The 19243-nt window shown below is 35.8% G+C and overlaps 1 protein-coding gene across 22 annotated transcripts in view; it reads left to right on the top strand.

The window, feature by feature from the left end:
* Positions 1–19243, top strand: part of FUT8 (fucosyltransferase 8) — a 187087-nt gene that overhangs the window by 153156 nt on the left and 14688 nt on the right. For all 22 annotated transcript variants that reach the window (XM_053927879.1, XM_053927884.1, XM_053927880.1 and 19 more), the window contains one exon: positions 18179–18425. In XM_053927879.1, the coding sequence (XP_053783854.1) occupies positions 18179–18425 (247 nt within the window). The remainder of the gene's footprint in view (positions 1–18178; positions 18426–19243) is intronic.

Here is a 19243-nt window from a genome sequence, read left to right on the forward strand (position 1 = left end):
TACAAAGAATCTTGGGATATTTCCCTTGGCACAACTGTCACGAAATTATTATTGTTCATACATACTTGACATGATGTGCCTGCAGGTGGAATTTAGTGATTCCTGTTCAAATCTGTCACCACCATAGTAATTAGTGTGCACATCCGATTGTTTCAATAGCTAAGTCATTCCTTGTTGTATGTTGAGTTCTATTTTTCTTCTTCATTATTTTATATTTGTGTATGAAACCATATCCTATGTGGTAATTTGCTTAAGTGAAGCAAAAGTATTAAAAATTATGCTTCCAGTTAAAAATTATAATAATAATCTTTTCCATCATCTGTCAATGTCTAGTCTAAAGTTGCTGATAAAATTGTCAATTGAATTTTCTATATCACAAGACGTTTCCTAAACCTGAACTAACTACATATAATAAGCCTGAATCTTCCAAATAGATTTCTTATGATAAGTCAGAATGTGAGTCTTGGTATTTAATGATTTGAAGTACCTTTCAACAATTAGTGATTTGTTTAAAGAACATTGACTATGTGTATAGCTGATGTATGATGACTAGCTTCCAAAATGCTTTTCTAGTTGATATAAACACTCTTGAATAGATGATTTAGCAACAGAAAACCTCAACCATTTAAACAATTTTCTACTTTTTTTTTCATTCTAAAAATTGAACATTTATTCAGATTAGCAGTTAAACCACTTTGGCTATTTTGTATTTCCTCCTCACCTTTTCCCCACTGTCTTAATAAATATATAATGAACTGAGCTGAATTACTTATTTTAATAAACCTAATTGTCAGACTTTCTTTTAAATGAAAATAATGACTAGTAAGAAACAGTGTTTGGAAATGTGATAAAATTTAATGCCCTGAAGGGCCTGATTTAAGTACATGTATAGGTAGATTGCCATTTGCTGTATTTAATTATCTAAACTGGATCGTTACTTTCTCTCCATACCTCATTGAAAAAGACTTTCGGTCAAAGACTTTTATTTGGCATCTGTATGTGAAGGAAACCTTACAATAATAATAATTTGAGAAAAGAACTTGCTATGTGCAGGCCCCATGCTGGGCTACATGGAGAAGACAGTGAAGTCCCTGCCCTGTCAGGAGCAGCTAGGGGAAAAGGCAGACAGCTGAATGAACATTAAAATATATTGTGAAAAAATATATATTGTGATATGAGGAATTTGATAATACTCTGAAGCATGTATGTAACACATGATCGGGGGGATTCTTCTGGAGGAAGTGATTTGTAAGCTAAGACACAGAGTATGAAGAGGAGTCAGCCAGGTAGTGATGTGGTAGAAGAACTTTGTCTCAGTGGACACATGTGAAGGAGAGGCGAGAGAACGTGGCATCATTGGGGTAGCTACAAGTAGTTCATAGTAAGGTTTAAAGATTGAGAGACCAGTTAATCTTTTGTTTTGAAAACACATGTCACTTACAAGATTGGCTTTTGTATGGTTGTGTGGTTTTTGAATTAAAAACCAACAGGTTTTAATTCAAAAGTCAATGTTCTTTGTTTTTTTTTGCTTCTGAGAGTGGGCAAAGTTAGGAAGTTAAAATGCTTTCAGAGAGCTGGCTCTTGGTGTTATTTAGGAATCATTAAACTCTTATAAAAGTTGAAAAATTTATTTCATTTTTAATGTTTTTTTAGAATTCATTCTTGGTAAATTTTTAAAAGCTGGCAAGTACTACAAACTCATAATATCCAGAAAAAAGCAACATGATATTTTTATTAATGAAACTGCCTAAAACATTTCCCTAATGCTAATTTTCTTGCATTTTAAAATTTGGATGATCACAATATGACAACAATTTTGCATTATCATTTTATATACAGAGAATAGGAAGGTAATTCACTCATGTTCTAAGTCAGTTGATCACATTTCTCCCAGTTTTATTGAGACATAATTGACATGTAACATTATATTAGTTTAAGGTGTAAAACATAATGATTTGATGTATGTACATATTGTAAAAAGATTACTACAGTAAATTTACTTAAATCCATCACCTCGCATTGTTACAAATTTTTTTCTTATGATGAGAATTTTTAAAATTTGCTCTCTTAGCAACTTTAAATTTACCATACAGCATTGTTGGCCATAGTCACCATGCTGAATATTACACCCCCAGAACTCATTTTCTACCTGGAAGTTTCTACCTTTAGACCAGCTTTTGGAACTTCAGCTTCTGAACTCCAGTTTAGCTCCCACCCCCCAAAAAGCTTATGATACTCAGTACCTGCCTACCACGTCCACTTTCATAGGGCCTAATCACAAGGGAAAGTGATTAACAGGTATAAAAGGCAGTGAGATTATTTTCACATGCAGCTTATTTTCATTGTCTATCTATGTTTGGTTCCCAAATTTTAGAACACATTTTGATGGAAGTCTTTAAGAAGCACTATTTTTTATTGAATTTTTACCTGTTTATTTTATCTTAAGGGAGCCTCCAGGTGGCAACAGGGCCTAGACCTGCTGGGTTATTTACATGGTGCCAACCACTTGACCAGAGCACAATAAGTGCGCTAAACGAAACATACAAAACCCACCTCTCCTGTATCCCAATCTAAACCTCAAACAATTACCCTGCAAGCCATGTGAGGCACTTTTACTAAATTGTAGATTTAAAAAAAATTCTTGTTAAGAATGAATCTTTTTAGCAATACATTCTGCCTCGTTTAGACAAGGTTCTGGCAGAATGACTTTAGAAGCAAAACGCTATGATGTAGGAAGTAGGAATATAAAATTAGCATCAAAGTAATTGTGGAGTAGAAACAATTTCATTGGAAAAGTTTTCAAAAAATTCTCTTAAGTCTATTTAGAACTTATCAAGAGTTGCTAGAGCTAGAAAGAGAATTCAGGTGCTCTTATTTCTTGTGGGATGTCTGGGCCACAAAGCCTTTGATACCTGTCTCAGAAATTACCAGTGTTTTCGTAAATACTGATAAACCTTTTATGCTACACGTGGGTTTCTTAAAGATTTGCTACAAATTGAATTATTATACATTGAGTCATGTTTTAAACATTTTAGGGTGCTATGTAAATGCTTCCCAAAGGAAATCCTTTCATAAACTAAAGAATCTTTTTTTTTTTTTTTTTAAATATAGGCTAGTAGTCTCCTGATTCATTACTAGTTCCCTCCCTCCCTTCTTTAAATGTTTGGATTTTTCTGTTTTCCTGACGCACATCTATGTAAGTCTTTGAGGCTCAGTCACATTTAACTTTTGAGTCAAACATCAAAGTATATAACAAGAAGAATGTAATCATTCAGTAGCATTTTTGATAAGTCTTACTTGTTTATAACATATAGATCACATTCAAGAATGTTTAGAATAATTCTACAAATAAGATAATTGTTGAAAAGCTGAAGAAAGTTAAGAATGCCTCCTACCCTTTTGGTTAGCTTTATATGCCAGAGATCTGAGGATGATGTACAACAAATCTCAAATTTGCTTCTCTCTCTTCCTTAGGTGTATATAAATTATAGCCTAATTTCTTGAAATAGGAAATAGTAATAGTTCATGAGCTTTAGTAAAATTATACATATCTTTTTTCCCCTCCAAAAGGATGTTGCCCAATAAGAAAGCTCAATAGAGGTTTATACATTAGCTGACAGTATAATATATATTTTATATATACTTGTATGTAACTTATATAAATAATAGGCTTCCCTTCTCACATATTTTCCTTACCTTTAACAACAGAAGGTCAAAAGCAGATTACAGAATTGTAAATATCCCCAGGTGTTACTTTAGGGATTAGGATTCTTTCTCCTGTTACACTTCCCAGAATTCAAGGAATAAAAACATTCCTGGCAGTATTGAGAAGGATTAGAGTTGAGTTTCCCACCTTTTCCTGAAGAGGTACTCCTTTTTATTCAATTAAAGTTTAATCTACTAATATAACATAAGAACCTTTAAGCAATGCAGGTTGTATTCCTTGGAAGCAAGAAATTGTAAGTGTAATACAATAAGTCAAGTTGATTTTTCCAAAAGATATATTATTACAATTGTTACAATTCTTGTTCAAATGTCTGATGTCCAACTTTATTTTTAAAAAGTACAATTGCTACACAAATACTAGGTATTTATTTAGGTATGAGCATAAATAGGCACATTTATATTTATGAAGTGTTTTATTACAATGTTTCTAAGCAAGTGGATCGCGCACATAAACAGGGAAGTACACTAGTCATCAAGTAAAAATTTGAGGGTTTCTAGATGTTATAAAGATCTAGATGCTACATAAAGGGTGATGCAAAGATAAATAAGACCCAGTCCCTGTCCTAGGAACTTTCATTGAGAGTCTGTTAAGACCCACAGATCTGTAAATGTAACAAATGTAGGCTGTATTAAGTGTCATAAGAGATATAAAAAGTTCCGTGAGTCATCAGAGGATAGGGGAACTGTTTTTGGAATTGAAGGCATCGTTGGGAACCCAAGGTGGGCCTTTAAAGGGTGAGGAAAGCACAGTCTACATAACAAGGTCAGGTCAATGGCGTTGATTTGGAATTGGAAGTTATTAGCTGTGTGACTTTAACTTGTGTCTCACAGCCTTTCTTAATGCCCATTCTCTGTACCTTACAGAGTTGTTATGAGGGTTCAGAGTGATAATACATTTGACAGTGCTTTGTACATTCTAAATCATCTTATGTGTTCTTATTACCACTTTAGTTTTATGGGAACAGAGCAAAATGATAATAAAAGCATAATTGGGTCATGAGATTTTAGCCAGGCTTCTCTTGAGAAACTTCACAACCAACATTAATGAAACTTGGAAGAGCTCCTTAGCTTCCTCAGCCCGCATGGGGATCATCACTTTTCTTGGGTTTTACTTAGGTTGCTCAGTAAAATCCCAGTGTTTTGACTTAAGGCCCCAGAAATATGCTCCTGTCAAAAAAACTTGACCAATTCCCCAGTTTTGGGGACTGAGTTGCCTTCTTTTCTTTCCTTCCCCCCCCCCCCCCCCGTCCCCTCTGGCTATTGTTAGATTGTTCTTAATTTCAATGTCTCTGGTTATATTTTGTTTGCTTTTTAAAAAAATTTTATTGTTATTCAATTACAGATGTATGCCTTTTCTCCCCATCCCTCCACCCTACCCCATGGGTTGCCTTCTGAACTTGAGCCAAGACTGACCACTGTGAGGGAACCCTCCCGACACAGTAGTTGGTCTTCAGTTACTTCTTTAGCTCTCCAGTCTGATAGGATGATGCTTTTGGGAGGGAGGAAGGGGATTGGAATAAAACATGCTCGCTTGGAGCTTTAATGTGTACATACTACTAAGTGAAACAAAGAATAAATTCCCGTGAAGGCTCTATGCTATGGGAGCTGTGTCAAAATTAATGCTTAGGAATCTGAACATCCTCAAGATGTTAATATCCAAGTAACTTCCCTAAAAGTGGAGACTAGGCTTCAGTGAAGAAGTTTTTTCAAAACACTAACAATTGACTTGAGCAAATTTTAAGGATCTGAATATTAAAAATACGGGGCTGGCTGAAAAGTTCGTTTGGATTTTTCTGTAAGACAGATCTAGTAGCGATTAGTTGTCTTTACCTTCATTCAAAACAATTTTGTTAGATTATATTGTGACAGCTGTCCTATCAGTGTGTATTTTAAAAAACTTATCAAAATTGGTGAATTTTTGTGTAGCCATTTTAATATTGAAGATGGAAGAAAATGTGCAACATTTTCAACATATTATGCTTTATTATTTCAAGAAAGGTTAAAACGCAACAGAAACAAAAAAAGATTTGTGCAGTGTATCGAGAGGTGCTGTGATTGATCGAACATGTCAAAAATGGTTTGTGAAGTTTCATACTGGAGATTTCTCATCAGATGATGCTCCGCAGTCAGGCAGACCAATTGAAGTCGATAGCAGTCAAATTGAGATGTTAATTGGGAACAGTTAACACTGTATACCATGCATGAGATAACCGATGTACTCAAAATATACAAATTAATAAAGTTCTTGGTGCCCTGGCTGGTGTGGCTCAGTGGATTGATTGCCGGCCTGTGAACCAAAGGGTTGCCAGTCAGGGCACATGTCTGAGTTGCGGACCAGTAGGTGTGAGTGAGAGGCAACTGCACACTGATGTTTCTCTCCCTCTCTTTTTCCTACCCTTCCCCTCTCTCTAAAAATAAATAAAATCTTTTTTTAAAAAGAAAGAAATATTTTTAAAAATAAATAAAGTTATTGGTGAAAATGAAAAATTTGTCTTTCATTTTACAAAAAAAAAAAGTACGGACTTTTTGGCCAAACCAATATGTAAAAGTGAGGACCTTTGACTGAACAATCCTCTGATACCTGTCTATTGGCTAGATGGAACTGCATGTGCCAGACCAGAAGAGACTGTGTTTAGGTAAGCAACCCAAGATATAGCATTGAAGCCCTGTGGCTTGCTCCTCTCCTTTCTAGTTTTTGGCTATTAAATATCTGAAGCTATTTTTATTTGGGGATAGTACAGTATGTCTAGGTTGCGCCTAGGAAAGAAGTAGCTAGAATACCCCAATGGGACTTTAACGCTTGGTGGAAAGAACAGTTGATAAAAGGGTAAATCACACCAGCATTTTCCTTTTTCTGCTGTCACTATCCATCTTGCTGTATTTGCAGAAATTAGACGATAGGACCGGAATTGGGGAGTATGCTGGGTTAGTAGCTGCTTCTGTTGCTACCCATGGCCAATCTTGATCCTGCGGTTTGAAATACCCAATAGTAGAATTGGCAAAAGTATACATTGCACTCTGAATCCCGTTTTTCTGGATTATATCCAGTTCCAACTGGGTCCACCACACTGAGCTTTCAGAATCAATAGGCAACCCACCTGCATCCTTAAGAAATATCTAGACATTAGTATCTGGATCGAGTTCAGAGGGTTAGATAGCCTTTTAAGAATATAATATCAACATTTTAAAAGTGATGTGCTATCTTTCTTTCAGAGGAAAGATTATCTTAATGCTTGCCATCAATGACCATCTTAGAGGTATCCGTTTGTATTATAAGTGGATATTTAGTTCACTCACCTATTATATTCTATTGTACATTTGTGCTATAATTTGTATATTCCCTCATGGATGGGCATTTAAATTATTTCAAGTTTTTACCATTATAAACACTGATGTAATGAATATCTTTGTGCATGTCTCCATGTGCAAATGTGGTAGCTTCTCTAGGGCGGTGCTTATCAAACTTTGTCACATCATACCATGTGTTAAAAGATATTTTTACTGCCCATATTATCTCCTGGCAGGTGGTGATGGATGGTAAAGCTACAGAGATCTCTCTGGCAAATGTGTTACAAGTAAAACCTTATGTTCTAACAAAGGGGCTACCAAACTGTGGTCCTCAGTGAAATTCAGCCCGCCATTTTTTATAAATGCAGTTTTATTGGAAACCAGCCGTGTCCATTTATAACCTACTGGCTATGGCTGTTTCATACTGCAGTGGCAGAGTAGAATAGTTGCAGCAGAGACCATGTAGCCCTCCAAGCCTAAAATATTTACTATACAACTTCTTACAAAACAAGTTTGCTGACTCCTACTCTACAATAATAGTTACCAAACAAATAGATAGTTTCAAACATTGTACATTTGTGAATAGTGTTTTTAAAAATTTGCCTCAAATCAATAAGCTCCCAATCTGAATAGGAAATTAACACAATAATTAAATAATTAAAAGCTTCTGTCTCATGAGGTAAAATGTGGTTAGCAATGTTATAAAGATTTAAACAAGAACCCCAAAGGACTGGAGGTACAGTCATTCCAGCCAGAAATGGCATTTGCACTGGTCTTGAAAAAGTTGTAAAATGACCAGAAGTCTTAGGTATAGAGTTCCGCACACTTGAAGTACTGGGTAGGTGATGATAAAAATGCTCGTACGCCTGTCATATCTTACATAGAGTAGTGCCAACGAATTAGAACTCCTGAGCATTACTTTTTCTCCTGCCTCTGATTGCCTAAATTATGTGGAAGACAGCATTGAACCATCTGCTTCTCAGTCATCTTTTAGTAGAAAGTGACTAAAAAACCAGTCTAATTAGGTTTGTATTTCACAAGGTACTCCAGAACAGATCTGATAGAGGGTGCTCAGGGCAAGTATTTTTTAGCTGTTGAAGTAGGGAAATGAGTGTTTCGGTTAAATAAACCTGTGTTTTATATTCATTCTTAACTGTCATTGAAAAATAGGTGAAATTGTAAACCAAGGTTTACATTCAGAATAATTGCAATCTTTATGATAGGTTTCTTATTCATAGGAATTTAACGTGTAATTTTTTTTAATCATCACCCAAGGATATGTTTTATTGATTTTAGTGAGGGGCAGGGGAAGAGAGAGAGAGAGAGAAAAACATTGATCAGTTGCCTCCTGTACAAACCCCAACCAGACCAGGGATCAAATCTGCAACCTGAGTACGTGACCTCACCAGGAATTGAACCCACAACCTTTTGGTGTACGGACGATGCTCCAACCAACTGAGCCACCCAGTAGTCGAGACTAACATGTAATTTTATAACACTTAGCAATGATTTGGGAAAAGCAGTAAATAAATGCAATGATGCCTTTGAAGATTATCAGCAAAAGGTTAGTCAAGTTAATATAGAATTGCTTGTTAGGAAATTTTTTAATTGAATAGAGGAAATGACATTGGATTGTCATGATTATTATTACTCAAACCTTCATAGTAAACAGTGGCATGGATATAAACAATGAATGTTACCCTGAAAGATTTGTACTTTTTAAATTAAGAACATAGGAAAGTATTCAATTACATTGGGAGATGCAGTTTTTGCTAGGCTAATTTGGAATGTGACAGTTAAATAATAAAAAAGTTGGATATGAAATAATTTTTCCCAAAGGAAGAAAAGGATAAGTTACTCCATGTCAGGTGAACAATATTCTGAGCACCAAAAATAAACGCAAGGGAGGCATAAAAGATTCCCTAATTTTGTAGTTTGTACAGGCCAACATCCATTGTATGAGTAATAAATGTTATATCTATATTCATGACAGTTTAAAAAATCTGATAATAACTTTTAGCTATTTTTTAAAATATCATTGATTCTATTATGTAATCATTGAGCTAACTAATGTATATTAGGACCAAATCACTGTTCCTTGGTCTGCCGGGGATATATAATTTAAATTAAATATTTCTCATCTGCTTAAATGAAATCTCTTTTTAATGTTCTTTTTAGCCTGAAAAGAAATATGCATTAATGCTAAATAGTAATTTTAGTTTCTGTGATTTTACATAAAATGGCTATAATTTTATATAAAATGTATATTCGATGACATTTAACAAAATGTCATTCGATGTCAGTTTAACAAAAAGACTAATATATTTTACTGTAACAACTATAATATGCCCTTACCTATTTGTTTATACATACTCCTCTCTATTTTAGTAATGAAATTATCTGTGAATTGAGTGAAAACAGAGTGGCCACAAATGCATAAGAAAACACTTCTGTAAATTAATATGTTTGCCAAACCATTTCTTAAAAACCACCTTGCAGTTCTGTCTCATGGCTTGTGTCTTTAGAGTATGTTGAGCAAATTAAAGAAAAGGGGGTGGGAGAATCATCTGGAGAAGGTCTGAAAGCAGTCTTTGCATTACAGCTAAAAATAGTAGCCGGAACCCTCTATCTAGCCATGTCATTCTTTAAAAATAACAGAGAAAGAAATCATTCCACAGCTCTATTTTGATGAAATTATCTATTGTCAAGGACAAACTAGCATTTTAAAGCTGTTGCTTTTTTAAGTAAAACATAATATGTTGTTATCTAGTTTTATGTTTAGGTTGGTTTAAATTAATCAAAAACTATCAAGGACCACAAGTAAGAGATATTTACAGAAAAGTACTGTTCAGTTTGTGGATTTTTTAAAAAACTCTATTGCTTCTATTCCTGTTTTTTCTCCTCTCTATGTTTGGATTAGTGACTACCAGAAATGAGAAAGTAGAAGTTGAGAATCTTTTATTTTCTTACTTGTTATTTTGCAATTTCTTTTGTCATTGAATGTGAGACAATACATTTTTTTCAACCTGCCACTCAATGTCCCAATTCAAAAGAGAAATCTGGACACATTTTTCCCTAGCAGCACTAAATGAAAGAATTCACTTTCTCTTACTGGCCATTACATAGAACCGTGAGAATGGCGCAGTCAACTCTCTCCTAAGTTAATTAAAAGAGATGTAATTGTAGATGATTTAAAAGAACAGATAGCCAAAAAGCCACTTTTTCTTCACTGAATTTTATGCACATGCTGTGGCAACTTGACCCCAGGGTATGGAAATGGTGTGCAGCGGCTACAGTCCACCATGTGGATAAAACACACCTCAAGAAATAGAGAGCTTTGTGTTCTGTTGTGTGAAGGTGAATAGCTGTAACCGCCAGCGAGCTTGCCCTTTTTGACAGCTGGCTTTATTTAGCATTTAAAAAAAAAATTGCATGCTATTTGCCTCTGGTGCCTGGCCTTTTTCAATTAAAATTTTAAATGATTTCTTATCATCCCCTAACACAAAGCTCACTTGTGCAGTTCCCAATTTAGCCTGAGACACCTGTTCTTGAGTCCATTTTTTTTTAAGTTCAGTATGAAATCTCCGTGCTGTGTCACGCTGGAATGAAAGAAAGAGCACATTATTGTATTGGAACCTGGCCGAGCTCCTCAGATAGGCTTAAGTGAAAGATTGAGGACTATTAGTGGATATGACACGTTATTACACAAGAGACATTTCAACAAATATCATATTGTTCATTTTAAGAGTTGTTTTTACTTTGTTAACAACAATCTGGAAACAATAAATAGGGAAAAGAGCTTAATACATCACTTCAATTTCTTTTAAATTTCATCAACTAGCAAAGAGTAAGAAACTGTTATACATGATGGCAAATTTAATGTATCTGTTTGCCATAAAAGAAAGAGGACTTTGAAAAAGCCACCCTTTCACTTATATCAACTTACAGTCTTCATATCAATATTGACCAGAAAATTCTTACAGTTGTCAACTTGAAATTATCTATACTGAAGTAGAAGTTAAACACATTCAGATAAAACAAGTCTCTTCCCAGGGAGAGAGGTATGAGGTAACCTCTGACTCATACTTCATTGAATTTAAGCTATTTCTCCAAATAGCCTTACAGTTGGACTGAAAAAGCCTTTGATTTAATAGAAAACTCTTTGTGTTTCTAATTTGTCATTGGTCTAGCTTTTGTTAGTTGGTTAGAGGTTTCATTGGAAGGAACCCTTTCCAGGCCTAGCTCCCACTTCAGTCAAAGCAAACACCTTATCTTTTCCCATCATTAATAATTTTTTTAAAGAGAGAGGTAGGAGGTAGCTGAGAGACACCTTTTCTCTTCTTTTTCTTTTTTTTAAAGATTTTACTTATTTATTTTTAGAGAGAGGTGAAGGGAGGAAGATGGAGAGGTTGAGAAACATCGATGTGAGAGATAAACATCGATTTATTGCCTCTGGCATGCACTCCTACCAGGGACCGAACCTGCAACCCTGGCGCGTGCCCAGATGGGGTATCTACTGGAGACCTTTCACCCTGCAAGCTGACGCCCAACCAACTGAGCCACACTGGTCAGGGCCTATCATTAATAGTTTTTAGAGTTTCTGTGGTATCTTTTAAAAATTTTTAAAGAATGTCCTCATTTATTCTCTCAAGAAAACCCAAGGGGGTTGATAGCATGATATTTAATTAATATATGACAAGAAAAAAGAAGGATTAAAGTTTGTTTTAACTGGACTACAGTGTCACAATTTTCCAGATTTAATTTTATCTGGATCATATTGTCATTCTGTTAATGCCAAATTTATTAATTCTATGTGGCATAATTATTTTTAAATATTTTTTAAAATATAAGGCAATAAACACCTATTACTGAAAAACCCAGAAAGTATAGAAAATATAACAAAGAATACCTTTAAGGTATAAAAATACATTAAATAAAATGTGTATGTATATTCTTGAAGTCATTTTGAATGCATGTACTTTTTTAATTGATATAACTTTATTTCTTAGAGCAGTTTTAGGTTTACCAAAAATTTTGTTAGCAAGTATAGTGTTCCCAAATGCTCCCTCTTCCTCTGCTTCCTCCTCCCCTCCTCCATAGCCCAATTCCCCTATTATTAGCATTTGCATTGGTGTGGTACGTTTGTTATAATCGATGAGCTGATGTTGATACATTACTGTTATCTAAAGTTTACCATTAAGGTTCAGTCTTTGTGTTCTGTAGTCCTGAGTGTCTTGCCAAATGCCTAGTGACATGTGTCCACCATTATGTAATCATGCAGAATGGTTTCAGAGCACTAAAAACCCCATGTCCACTTCTATTGGCCCCTCCTCTTACCCCCAGCCTCTGGCGATCACCAATCTTTTTTTTTTTTGTCTCCATAATTTTACGTTTTCCAGAATGTCATATAGTTTGAATCGTACATTATGAAGACTTTTCTGACTGACTGCTTTTTTTAAAAAAGTTGCTCTGTGTCTTTTTGTGGCTTGACAGGTCATGTCTTTTCATTGCTGAATAATATTGAATTGTATGCGTATATCACAGTTTGTTTATTTATTCACCTATGAGGGACATATTGGTTACTTCCGGTTTTTAGCAATTATGAATAAAGCTGGTATAAACGTTTATGTGCAGATTTTTGCATGGGCATATGTTTTCAAGTCATTTGGGTAAATACCAAAGAGAAATTGCTGGGTTGTATGGTAAGACTATGTTTAGCTGTGTAAGAAACTGCAAACTGCCTTCCAAAGTGGCTGTCATACTCTGCTTGTGCTACCATAATAAAATACCATAGATTGGGTGGCTAAACCACCAGACATTATTTTTCACAGTTCTGGAGGCTGCGAAGTCCAAAAGCAGAGTGTCAGCAAATTCAGATTTTGGTGAGTGCTGCTTCCTGGCTTGCAGACAGACGCCTTCTTGGTGCATCTTCACTTGATAGAGTGAGGAAGCTTTGGTATCTTCCCTTCTCGTAGGGTACCATTGCCATCATAGGAGCCCCACCCTTATGACCTCAACTGAACTTAATAACCTCCCAAAGGCCCCCTCCTCCTAATAATCATCACATGAGAGATTAGAGCTCCACATAATTTTGGGAGGACGCAAACATTCAGTTCATTACAATAGCTGTACCATTTTGCATTCCCATCAGCAATGAGTGAGAGTTCCTATGGCCCCACAGCCTTCCCAGCATTTGATGTTGTTACTCACTGTTTTAGATTTTAGCCACTCTAAGAAGCATGTAGTGGTATCCTGTTTTAAGATGCAATGTACTAGTGATCTATAATGTTGATTGTCATATAATTACATGCCATCTGTGTGTCTTTGGTGAGTTGTCTGTTCATCTTTTGCCCATGTTTTAATCAGGTTGTTTGTTTTCTTACTGTTGAGTGGATATAAATCCTTTAGCAGATATTTTGATATGATTCTTTCTTTGGTCACATTTAGTTTAACTGATGAGCCTGTCAAAGGCATTCTTCATTTCTGTTATAGTGTCTTTGATTTCTAGCATTTACTTTTCATTCTTTTGTAGAGTTTCAATCTCTTTGCTTACATTGCTCATCTTTTCTTGCAAATTGTCCACTTTTTAATAAAGATTTTATTTCTTTGTTTTTAGAGAGAGGGGTAGGGAGGGAGAAAGAGAAGGAGAGAAACATCAATGTGTGGTTGCCTCTTACACGCCCCCCACTGGGGACTTAGCCCACAACCCAGGCACGTGCCCTGACTGGGAATTCGACCACAGGCTGGTGCTCAATCCACTGTCCACACCAGCAAGGGCATTGCTTTTTTCATTACAGTCCTTAGCATATTAATCATAGTTATTTTAAATTCCCAGTCTGATAATTCCAAAATCTCTGCCATATATGAGTCTGGATCTGGTGGTTATTTTGTCCCTTCAGTCTGTATTTTTTTGTTATTTAGCACATCTTGTAATAATTTGTTGAAAGCTGGACTTTCTGTATCTGCTAAGAAGAAGCTGAAATACATAGGCCTTTAGTGTCAGGTTTTATGTTTATCTGGCTGGGAGTTAGGCTGTGTGAACTGTTAGCTATAGCCATGATATAAGATGCTAAATTTTCCTCTAGTATCCTTTGACTGCCCTGTTGTTCTTAGGTCTTCTTAAAGACTTCTTAAGTAGGCAGTACTTTTAGCTATAATCCTTTGTTACTACCCAGTAGCCCTATTGATATGGTGGTATATATGGGGGAAAGGAAGTATTCTATAGTTCTCTGATTAGGTCTGTCTTTTAGTGTACCTGTGATGGGATACTCCTTCCCCCACATTGGTTAGGCTTTGGTAAAACCTCTTCAGTAGGCTAGGCTCTAGTATAAATAGTTTTCCTTTTAAGCAGGTCTTAGGGAGAATAGTGAGCTCTTTTGTAAATACACTGAACTAATATATGAAAATTCTCTGAAATTGAAAAAGTATACTATGTTTTATTATAATGATAGTAATGATCACAAACATCAGTAACCAGGGATTTTAAATAACATTTAATTTATTTTTGTATTTTATGTTATGTATAGAAATATTCTTTTTTAAAATATATTTTATTGACTATGCTATTACAGTTGTCTCCCTTCCATGTAGTACCCCCATTCCCTACAGCAATCTCCCACCTAGTTCATGTGCATGGGTCATGTATGTAAGTTCTTTGACTTCTCCATTTCCTATACTATTCTTAACATCCCCCTGTCTATTTCATACCTACCAATTATACTTAATCCCTGCACCTTCCCCACCTCCCCTTCTCCCCCAGCCCCTCCCAGCTGATAATCCTCCAAATGATCTCCATATCTATGATTCTGTTTCTGTTCTGGTTCTTTGCTTAGTTCGTTTTTTCAGATTCAGTTGTCAATAGTTGTGAACTTGTTGCCATTTTAATATTCATAATCTCGACCTTCTTTATCTAAAAGTAGCCCCTTTAACATTTCATGTAATAATGGTTTGGTGATGATGAACTCCTTTAGCTTTACCTTGTCTGGGAAGTACTTTATCTGCCTGCAATTCTAAAGGATAGCTTTGCTGGAGAGAGTAATCTTGGATGTAGGTCCTTGCTCTTCATGACTTTGAATACTTCTTGCCAGTCCTGTCTTGCCTGCAAGGTTTATTTTGAGAAATCAGCTGACAGTCTTATGGCGACTCCTTTGTAGGTGACTCTCTGCTTTTCTCTTTCTGCTTTTAAGATTCTCTCTTTATCTTTAATCTTTGGCATTTTAATTATGATGTGTCTTGGTGTGGTCTTCTTTGGGTCCAGCTTGTTTGGGACTCTCTATGTTTCCTGACTTGTATGTGTATTTCCTTCACCAAATTAGGGAAGTTTTCTTTCATTATTTTTTCAAATAAGTTTTCAATTTCTTGCTCTTCCTCTTCTCTTTCTGGCCTCCCTATGATTTGGATGTTGGTACATTTGGAGATGTCCCAGAGGCTCCTTATATTATCCTCATTTTTTTAAATTCTTTTTTTCTTCTTACTGTTCTGGTTGAAAGCTTATTTCTTCCTTGTGTTCCAAATCATTGACTTGAATCCCAGCTTCATCCCTTCCACTGTTGGTTCCCTGTAGATTTTTCTTTATTTCACTTAGTGTAACCTTCATTTCTTCCTTTATGTTGTTGCTATACTCAGTGAGTTCTTTGAGCATCCTGATCACCAATGTTTTGAACTCTGCATCTGATAGGTTGGCTATCTCTGTTTCATTTAGTTCTTTTGGGGGGATTTTGTTTTGTTCTTTCATTTGGCTTATATTTCTTTGTCTCCTCAATTTGACAGCCTCCCTGTGTTTGTTTCTGTGTATTAGGTAGAGCCTCTTTGACTCCTTTCCTATTGTAGAAAAGGCCCCTATAAATTGTGTGGGGGAGAGCCTTAACTAATCACCAGGGTAGGGCAGCCAGCTTCACTGCTTTGTTGCTCTATGGGGAGGGGACAGTACCACTACCTGGCTTTTGGAGGTTTTCCCATCACTTGCCCTGTTTCCAGTCACTGCATTTACTCCCTGTGCATGACTCGGTGCCCTTCTGGCTGTTGCCCTGGTGCTGAATTCCAGAGGGCCTGGGTCTGTGTATGTTCTTAGTCCGTGTAGGCCCTTTAAGCAGAATCCCCTAAAAATCTGGCAGTTTTTTCCACCACCCCAACCCCCACTGGTTTTTACAGCCAGAAATTATGGAGATTTATCTTCCTGGCGCTGGAACCCTGGGCTGTGTGCCCTGGCCTATGACTGGGATCATTCGTTCCCAAGGTATCCCTCCCAAATTTTATCCATGACATATGAATGTGGGATCACCTATTCTGCCTCCATGGTCTCTCTGTGCCTCTCCACCATCTCCGTGTCTTTGCACCTCCTACCTGTCTAGATGAATGTGGCTTCTTTAAATCTTTGGTGGTTGGACCATAAAGCTCGATTTTCTGATGGATCTGGGTGTTATTTATTTTTAGGTTTATTTGTAATTCTGTGGTTGCACAAGGAGGTGAAGTGTGTTTACCTTTGCCTCCATCTTGACTGAAAATGTATAGAAATATTCTAAGTTAGATGATCTCACCTTTAACTGGAACATAATCAACAAAAGAAAAAAGCAAACAAAATATAACCAGAGACATTGAAGTTAAAAACAATCTAACAATAGCCAGAGGGGAGTGGGGAGGGAATAGTGGGGAGAGGGGTACAGGAACTATTATAAAGGACACATGGACAAAATCAAGGGGGAGGGTGGAGGCGGGGGAGGGAGGTGGATTCGGATGGGGTGGGGTGGAGGGATGGGGAGAAAAGGCATACAACTGTAACTGAATAACAATAAAAATTAAAAAAAAATATTCTATGAAAGAAAATTAAATCAAGAACCTCTCCTTCAGTTCTGTCATTAGTAACATACCAAAAAAGTCACATAATTTTAGACTTGTCTTTTATATTTTTATCTTTTTATTTTACAAAAATATATAATTACTATTTCCCCACTAATATTGGAGTTCATGGGAAATAAAATGTTGAAAATGGGGAAAAAAAGAAATATTCTAAGTTAGATTTTTATAAATTAATTTTATTATCTATTTCAAGTTAACATACAATGTGAAACAAATAAAATTCTGAAAGGACAAACTTCGTTATAGCAATAAAACATGCCTACCAGAATTTTCAGTTTCATCAGGCTCAGGACATCATGTAAAAATTAACTATAAATTCTGATATTTAATAACTCAAATAGATTCTATAGTGTTTGTAATTCTCAAAGATAATTTTTAGGCCTCCCAAACTACATTCAGCTCCCTAAAAAAGTGTACAGTGAAATCATAACAAAATAACAAAAGCAAAAATATTATCTTCTGAGTAGCTATCTTCTGAGTGCTGCCTTTTTTTAAGAACTTCTCCAGTTTCTTAAATAACACATACCTTATTACTACATGGTCTTTAATATGTAAAGTAAAGTTTAGGGATGTTGGCTATCACATTTGGGTTCTCATTGCATTATGAAATTAATAGAACAGTAACATTAATGACATATAAAAGTGGGATTCTGAAACTAATCTTCATCTACAAAACTTAGCATCTAATCTCTGTTGTAACTTTAAATTAAAATCCAGGTAAACACAGATTCTATTACTGTCATAATGGGGAATATAATAGCTCTATTTTTACCAAGAAAAAAAAGACTAGAATTATCTGATTTTTTTTTTCTTAAAAAGATATAGCTACTTGGTTTATCATTGTAATCTTTAAGTGTCTCTGGAGTCATTTGCTCTGTCATGAAAGTAATGCAAGAGCCATTCGCTATAATGACAAGCTGCAAGTTTTGAGAACACTTTATGTCTAATTTAAAAATAAACAATTACAAAAATCAGAACTTTGCCTAGCTGGCTGTATCCACTGGCAGTATGGTTATTCTCTGATTAGATACTTTGAGGACTAGACACCATCCTTATCTGGGAGAGATTTAGTAGCATATTATGGTAGAATAGAAAAGGCTATGGACTTGAGAGGCGCATCAACCCAAATGTGAACTGCAGCTCTGTCACTTTTGTGCTAACATCTTGGGCACCTGTGTAAACACCTTTGTAAAGTGAAAATTATAACACTTCTCTAGAGTTACTGTGAATGAAAGCCCGGAGTCCTTGTTAAATGGTAGTTGCATGAGCAATACCATGAGGTGGTGATGATGTTTTGATATTATTTTAGGTGAAATAAAGGACAAAAATGTTCAGGTGGTCGAGCTCCCGATTGTAGACAGTCTTCACCCTCGTCCTCCATATTTACCCCTGGCTGTACCAGAGGACCTTGCAGATCGACTTGTTCGAGTCCACGGTGATCCTGCAGTGTGGTGGGTGTCTCAGTTTGTCAAATACTTGATCCGCCCACAGCCTTGGCTGGAAAAGGAGATAGAAGAGGCCACCAAGAAGCTTGGCTTCAAACATCCAGTTATTGGGTAAGAATCTGATTCGTTCCTTATAAAGTGATGCAGAGTAGCAAGGATATATGTCTTTACAATATATTGTGAACTTTGCAATATATAGTTTAATTTCCATAGCTTTACCCCCAAACAGGATCTACAGTTCACCTTAGCCACAGGGAGATTATTCTTTTTTCATTTACTTAGAATGGCTGGGTCATTGTACTTTGTCACCCTTACTTTATTTATTCATTCGAGAAATATACTAAGCCCCTATATCTGAAATTAGCTGTCTCCCCTGGGGAAACCAGCAAGATTTTATTTTATTTTATTGGGAGTATTTTGGAGATTATACATGACCCTGTCTTACCCTAACAGAGTCATGAGATGAAGCTGTCAGATTTATAGCTTTCGATTACACCTTACTCTTAGGCTTCATTAATTAGCACTGGTGATTACTTTGCTTTTTTGATATTCTGGATGGGTTTGTGTTTTTTTTTCTGTTCTGGAAGCAATTTTGAGAATAAGGATATCATTGGTACTGCAAGGTAATGTTAAAATTATTATTTAAAATGATCTCTTGGCCCACTTGGGAGTTACAGTATATATATGTATTCAGTCTGCTACTTTTATGTTAAGGGAGCTATCTCAGGAAATCCTGGGAGCAAGAAATATCCAAAAAAAATCTTTGCTCACAAGTATGTGCTCCTATACAAGTACATAAAAAGTTATGGGAAAATTAGATTGCCTGGGTGCTGATGCCAGATTTCAGCACCATGGGAAATGTTCTTTGCCTAATGGAAAGAATACTGAACTGAGAGTTGAGCAACTTGGGGAATAGTCCTGACTTTCCC

Source organism: Desmodus rotundus, chromosome 7 (assembly GCF_022682495.2).
Source record: "Desmodus rotundus isolate HL8 chromosome 7, HLdesRot8A.1, whole genome shotgun sequence".
Taxonomy (NCBI): Eukaryota; Metazoa; Chordata; class Mammalia; order Chiroptera; family Phyllostomidae; genus Desmodus; species Desmodus rotundus.